The 6,891-nt window shown below is 57.2% G+C and overlaps 2 protein-coding genes across 2 annotated transcripts in view; both read right to left on the minus strand.

Moving 5' to 3' along the window:
- The window catches only part of LOC311374984 (cell cycle control protein 50A-like), a gene marked incomplete at its 3' end in the record, with an annotated part of 4,543 nt that extends 3,915 nt beyond the window's left edge, over positions 1–628 (minus strand). The window contains exon 1 of the mRNA XM_084490701.1: positions 182–628. Within this exon, the coding sequence (XP_084346827.1) occupies positions 182–418 (237 nt within the window). The 5' untranslated portion in view covers positions 419–628. The remainder of the gene's footprint in view (positions 1–181) is intronic.
- Positions 629–2,146: 1,518 nt separating this feature from the next.
- Positions 2,147–6,885, minus strand: LOC311374983 (filamin-A-interacting protein 1-like). Its single transcript, XM_084490700.1, has 2 exons — positions 3,629–6,885; positions 2,147–2,787 (listed from the first exon to the last, which is right to left on the minus strand). Exons 1-2 carry the CDS (start codon positions 6,386–6,388, stop codon positions 2,611–2,613), a joined length of 2,937 nt encoding a protein of 978 aa, XP_084346826.1. The 5' UTR covers positions 6,389–6,885; the 3' UTR covers positions 2,147–2,610.
- Positions 6,886–6,891: the final 6 nt, after the last annotated feature.

Genomic DNA, 6,891 nt, shown 5'->3' on the forward strand with positions numbered 1-6,891 from the left:
ACACACACACACACACACACACACACACAGTACAACAGCGTATGATTGACAGTGTGTTACACAGCGCGTATATCATCACACACACACACACACACACACACACACACACACACACACACACACACACACACAGACACAGTACAACAGCGTATGACTGACAGCACACGTGTGTGTCCCCCACCTCGAACTCCTTGATGTTGTTGGACGTGACGTACAGGCCGATGCCGATGGGGATGAAGAGGAGGCCGATGACGAAGAAGGCGGGCAGCACGGTGCCCGCCGTGAGGATGGGCTGCCAGGCCGGCAGCCGCTGCTGCTTGAAGGCTGTGTTGTCCGGCTTCTTGCTCTTCAGGGTCCCGGGGCCGGACACGGTGATGTGTCCGTCCTCCTCCTTGGCGTTGTAGCTGGACGCCATCATGGTGCTGTGTGTGTGGTGGTGGTGGTGGGGGTTGCTGGTTCGATTCCCGCCGCGGTTTCCCGTGTGTTCACAGAGCGGCTCGCATGTGTGTGTGTGTGTGTGTGTGTGTGTGTATAGACTGTGGGTTGGAGTCAGAACATGACCGGGCGGAACCGCTAGCTGGACGGCTAGCAGCAGCTGACCCACCACTGCAGGGAGTTTACTAACAAGATGAGTGCGTTGGCGTGATGACGTCGCACGCGTGTACATCGAGAGACGCGTCGCGCATCATTTCTGACCGCTTACACACATCATATATTTAACATAATACATATATTATATCATATTATTTATAATATGATATAATATATATATATATATATTTGGATTATTTTATATTATATTATTGTTTTATTATATATGATCTAATAATATATTATATTATAATATTATAGAATATTAACATAATGCATCTATTTGAAAAGTTGACGGGTGACGTCAGCCACACAAAGCAGACGTAATCATTATTTCAACCTTAAAGTCCGGCCAAAGCATTACCGCACTTTGTTCCATCGTTTAAAGACGTGATGTGTGAAATGTGGACACCTAGTGGTGCGTAATAGCCCGCCTATTCGACGAACTTTGACCTCCACAGACCTGGCAGCACTACTGAATAAACACTGAATAATACGTTTTGTCAGGAGAGGGAAGAGCAGCGGTGATCATACGCTTTAATCCAGTCAGCTGGCCCTTTAATGTTCCCCTTATTCTGCAAATGTTCCATCGAGTCACGCAGATAAGGGGCCAGCTGAGCGGAGCGTCTCGTTATGAGCGTTTCGTTATGAGGTAATTAAGGGCTTTTTTTTTATGGCCTGTTTACCGCCCTGCAGCCCAGCTGCGTCCGCTAGATTAAAAGCAGTCCATGTTAACACGAGCCGCCTGTAGGGCGTTGGGTCTGGCCCCGATCTCCGTCTCGGGCCTTCAGTCTGTGATGTGCTGGGCTTTCATCTCCTCACATCCCATAATAACAAGCCCTGCTTCCCTCCCAGGACCCGGCCCCCGGTCTGGACCCCGACTCCTGCTCAGCTTTTACTGGTTACCTTTGATGACGTCTTCGGTTCCAGGGTGAGCAGATTCAGAACGCGGACGGGAATGACTGTTCTAACCCCGTACGCTCTACGTTACATACGACATGTTACAAAGCTAATCATGCCCCATAATTATTATAACAGCTATATTGGCCTTTACGACATATCATGAAGTATCATGATCCTGCATTTATGTTTTTATTCTGCATTGTTTTTGTTTTTCATTTGACGGTGACATCATCGTTTTGTTCTTGTTCCTGTGTCTGGGAGGGAGAGTCTGATTGGCTGAGCGGGTGTCATCGTGGTCACGTGACCAGGTCAACATCTGGTGATTGACAGCTGACTGGTGATTGACAGCTGACTGATGAGTGACGCGACATCAGATCAATGATGAGCGGGACGAAAGAAACGGAAACCGGGGTTTAAAGTGTTAGGATGAAACTCTGGACGAGACGATGAGTTAATCGTTAATTCCTTCTTCTTCTCCTTATTTCTATTCAGGATTAACAACATTTAGAAAACTTAGACTTATTGGATGGTTGTTGTGACGGTTGGCTCATGTCAATAAATGGCAGAAATTATTAATCTTATAGTAGAATATTATAGTTTATCGTTTATTGAGGTGTTATGAAATCAAAAAAAATCAAAGTAATGCCTAGAAAGTTGTACTCTAGAGATAAATATTGTTTATTATGGACAGAAACGAGAGAGAGCGTGTGCATCACAGTCACTCCACACACGATCATTCAGTGATTAGAAACCTCCGGAAGCAGCAGATAAATAAACACATGGTATAAATGTGAGTTATATTCAAATATACTCTAGCTGGCCGCCCCCCAACCAGAAGGCATTACAGTCAAGGCACGTGTAGTTCAGAATAACCAGTGCTTTGAGTCGTCTTAAACCATGCAAATGAGTCAATATCTTAGCCTGCTAAATAAAATAACATCGATAAAAATCATCATTCAACAATAACATCCATAGAAAAAAAAAACCTGTTTTTATTCCACCACCAAATGCGGTCGGCTCTAAGCCCCGCCCACTAGGCCGAGGGGGGGGGGGGTGTCCCGGCGGACATCTTGTAACCGTTCACGTGACCAGACGCCGTCGCCGCGGCGGCAACGCTCAGCTCTTCCCGCCCGACGACGGGGCGGGGCCAAACCCGGCCGACTTCCTCAGCTCGATCTTCATCAGCTGGCCCTCGGACCGCGACTCCATCCTGGTTACCGTGGAGACGGCCGCGCCCCCCTTGGCGGCGGTCTTCAGGCCTTTGGACATCGGGATCCGGGAGGCGGCGCCGGGCTGGGGAATCGAACACACGACACCGACGGTCAGGGGGGGTGGGGGGGGTGGTTGGGGGCGACCTGCACAGTGTGGTCAGAGGGAGGGCCTAGGGGGGGGGGGGGGGGGGGCGGGGCCTGTTCACCAGGACCGCGTTCATACGACCACTGACGTAGCGGTGTGTAGTGGCGGGAGTGGCAGTCACTCAGTCATCTTCATCGACGTCTAGGATTCAATTGGCAATTCAGTACAGTTCATAAACACGGCCTGTCCAGCCCTCTGAGGCCGTACCTGTGATTAACATTAAGGTACAGATAACACTGAATATAATTGAAGGTCGTGCGTGAACGCGTGACACTGGAGAACTGCACAAAATCGTTGCTGATCGCGTGAACGTTCCTTCTGTGAGATATTCAAACGCTTGACATGGTCAAGCAGCTGCAGTTTGATGACAAAAAAAAGAAAGAGGTGAGGCAAAACCACTGCTGTGCTTAAAAAGTTGTGTGTTGAATATGGAATCTCCTTTGTGAACTTGGGTTTCAAGTTTCATAAGATCAGACGTTACGTGTGGGGCTATGTGTGGGGCTATGTGTGCCAAACCATCCCCTGGTGCTCACCTTGTAATGAGTCAACTCACTAAAAAAAAAAAAGAACTCACTAAAAAAAATAACGTGCACCCCTACAGGGTGTCTACAGGGAACACACGGCCCGTGATGTCGTTAGAAACCTTTCGGACCCAACTGGCATCAAACAGTTCAGATGAATGTGCTCTTACAAAAAAAAACGTTTTCCCGCGTCGCGTTTGTGTTTCTCAACGAGAGCCTCTCTACAAACCGTCCGATCGACGTTCAGAGACACTCACCGGCGGCTGCGTGGGCCTGCAGGTTGCCGTGGTGATGGGCGTGATGGTGATGCTGCTCATCATTTTCCCCGTCGCCGTCGCCGTCGCCGTCGCCGCCGCCGCCACCTTCCCCGACGCGGCGGCGGCGGCGTGGGCGTGCCGAGGGGACCGTAGCACCGTCCCCGTGGAGGAGGTCTCCCTCACCTCGGCCACGCCCAGCGTCCGCACGGTCAGCCCCGCCCCGCCGGGGCCCTCGGGGGCCGGGCGGGGCAGCGCCGGCCCCAGGTGGATGTGGATGCGGTTGTCCTCGGTGGTGGTGATGTTGGACTTCCGGGCCGACGGCGACGGCTGCTTCTCCGGCGGGGTCAGCCTGAAGACGGCGCGGCCGGGGGCCCCGTCCCGGAGCTCCGGGGGCCCGCAGCTCGGCTCCTCCGTCAGCACCGGGGAGGTGCTGACGGAGATGACGGAGACGGGGGAGCGGGCGCTGGCGCTCCGGTCCGGAGACAAGGCCCTGCAGACGGTTGTTGTTATGGTGACCGGCGACTTGACCGGCGACCGGCTCAGATCCCCGACGGCGGCCCTGCCCCCCGGGGGCCCGGCGGGGGGGGCCCGCGGCACGATGGTGATGCGCGGCCTCTGCAGGCCCAGCGTGGGGATGATGGTGGTGGTGGAGTAGAAGTCCTCGGCCCGGGGGCTGGTGATCTCCAGCGTGGCCGTGCTGTTCCTGTGGTCCGGGGTCACGCGGATGTGCAGCGGCTGGCCGGCCTTCTGGGACATGGTGAGCTCCGCCCCCTGGAACAGCGGGCCCCCGTTGACCTGGGGCGGGGCCTTGTCCGCCGCGGCCCCGCCCGCCTCCTTCTTCTTCATCCAGGGGATCCAGGACTTCCTGGCGCCGGCGCCCCCCAGCTCGGCCGCCGCCGCCGGGGGGTAGCGCTCCAGCACGCCGGGCTTCTTCAGCCCCTGCTGCCGGAGGTTGCTCATGAGGTGCTTCTCCTCCAGCACCGAGTTCCTGATGAAGCCGGCCGGCGTCTCCTCCTCCTCCTCCTCCTCCTCCTCCTCCTCCTCCTCCGCCGCCGCCGCCGCCGTGTACCGGGCCACGGCGTCCGTCTGCACGCCGGTGGAGGTGACGGGCACGTCCACCATCCTGCGCCCGTTCATCCCGGGCTTCAGGGCGCGGGTGCAGCGCCGGGTGGCCTCCAGCTCCCTGGCGAGGCTGACCACCTCCCCGCTCAGGCTCCGCCGCCGCTGCTCCTCCTCCGCCAGGCACCGCTGCAGGACGGAGAAGTCGACGCGCAGCTGGGACAGCTGGTCCTCCTTGTTCATGAGCTCGTGGATCTTCTCCTTGAGGGCCCGGACGTCCGTCTGGAGGTCCCGGCACCTGGCCTCCTCCCTGCGGCAGCGGACCCGGAGCTCCGCCTCGGGGCTCTCGGCCTCCCCCTTCTCGACGGCCTTGTTCCTGGCGATCTGGCTCCTCATGTCCTCCAGCGTCTGGGCCAGGGCGTTGGCCTTCTCCTGCTCCGTCCGGAACTTCTTCTCCAGGAGCTCGTACTCGTCCTCCGTCTTCATCAGGTCTCCCTCCACCACCTCCAGCTGCTTCAGGCGGCTCTTCAGCCGCTCCACCTCCTGCGTCAGCTCCTTCGCGCGGTTGTCCTCGTCCTGGCGGCGGTTGTTCCCCTTGTTGGCGCGCCACCTCAGCGACTCTCGTTCCCCTTCCTCCAGGCCGTCTATCCTGATCCTCATCTTCGCCACCTTGGAGCTGAGCTCCCGGCATCGCTCGTCCTCCCCGGCCAGTTTGCTCCTCAGTTCCTCCTTCTCCTCGCTCAGCGTTGTCACTTTCGCTTCCATCTCCGACTTGAGCTTGAGGAGTTTTTTGCTCTCCTCGATTAACTTCTCTGTGACCTTCATCACCTTGCCCTGTTCACTCTTGTACATCTTGTTCAGCTCGTCGCTCCTCTCCTCCTCCTGCCGGAGCCTCTCAGCCATGTTCTTCCTCTCGTCCACCAGGATCACGGTGAACGACTTCAGCTTCATCACGTCGTCCTTCAGGAGCATCTCCGCCGTTTCAAACTTTGCTTCGCACGACTGCAGCTCTTTCACTCGGTTCTTCACCGCCTCCAGCTCCCCGGCCAGGTCCTTCATCACGCCCTTCTCCCTCTCCAGGTTGACGTGGAGCTGAGAGCACTCCGCCTTGCTCTTGGCGAAGGCGGCTTCCAGCTTCTCCAGCTGGGCCATCCTCTTCTGCAGCCTCTCCACCTCCAGCCTCAGGTCCTTGCTCTGGTCCGTCTCCTCCTGGAGCTTCTTCCTCAGCTCCCTGCACTGGCTCTCCGTCTTGGTGATCTCCTCGTCTTTGCCCTCCATCTCCAGCACTCTCTTCCGCAGGGTCTCCAGCTCGGCCACGAGCGTGGCGTTCCCGCACTCCCCTCTGCTGATCTTCTCCCTGAGCTCCTGGAGGTCCTCGTCGGACTTCCGCAGCGCCGCGTTGCTCTCCTCCAGCTCCTCCATCTTGTGCGAGAGCCCGGCCAGCTTGAGCCTCAGCTGGCGCTCCTGGGCCTCCTGGTCGGCCAGCTTGACGGTCAGCTCCTCCTGCTCCTCGAAGGACCTGGCGGCCCGGAGCTCCAGCTCGGCCTCCAGCCTCAGCACCTTCTGGCCGTCCTCCCGGGCGTCGGCGCCGGCGGTGGCCAGCCGCCGCTCCGTCTCCTGCAGCCGCTGGGCGAGGTCCCGGACCTTCTGGCCCTGCTGGTCCATCTGCTCCAGGTGCAGCTGCCGCTCGTCCACCAGCATCAGAGCGAAGGACTTGAGCCGGACCAGCTCGGCCCGCAGCTTCTCCAGCCGCTGGGCGTGGTCCTGCTCCTTGCGGGTCTGGTAGGCCTTCTCCTGCTCCAGGAGCCTCTTCAGCCTGCAGACACACACACAGAGAGAGAGAGAGAGAGAGACGCAGCGTCACCGCAGTGCGGGACGAGATGGGCCCACGAGGCGCAGCGGAGGTTGAAGGGTCCGTGTGGAGCCAGAGAGTCCACTGGTGAGACTGGTTAGAGATTATCAGGGAGAGAGAGGGAGAGAGGGTGAGAGAGAGAGAGAGAGAGAGAGAGAGAGAGAGACTCCAAACACAAACAGAGGGCCGTCAACAGGTCCTGGGAACCAGCAGCTGCTCAGGTGGATGTTTAACTTCTCTCTGCGGGAGTCTGACGCTCAGCGGACATAAGAGCCTACTGTTCCCTCAGAGAGAGACCCGACGCTCACAGACCTGAGATCTGCAGCGCAAACACCATCACAGCACCATCACA

This window comes from Micromesistius poutassou (genome assembly GCF_964030765.1).
Source record: "Micromesistius poutassou genome assembly, contig: SCAFFOLD_6180, whole genome shotgun sequence".
In the NCBI taxonomy this organism is placed as follows: Eukaryota; Metazoa; Chordata; class Actinopteri; order Gadiformes; family Gadidae; genus Micromesistius; species Micromesistius poutassou.

Bases quoted from the DNA above. Each gene is read 5' to 3' on its own strand.
- LOC311374983 (XM_084490700.1), bottom strand. From the start codon at position 6,388: ATGCTGGTGGACGAGCGGCAGCTGCACCTGGAGCAGATGGACCAGCAG. The intron at 2,788-3,628 runs GTGAGTGTCTCT...TCGATTCCCCAG, and splicing joins GCAGGCCCACGCAGCCGCCG to CCCGGCGCCGCCTCCCGGAT.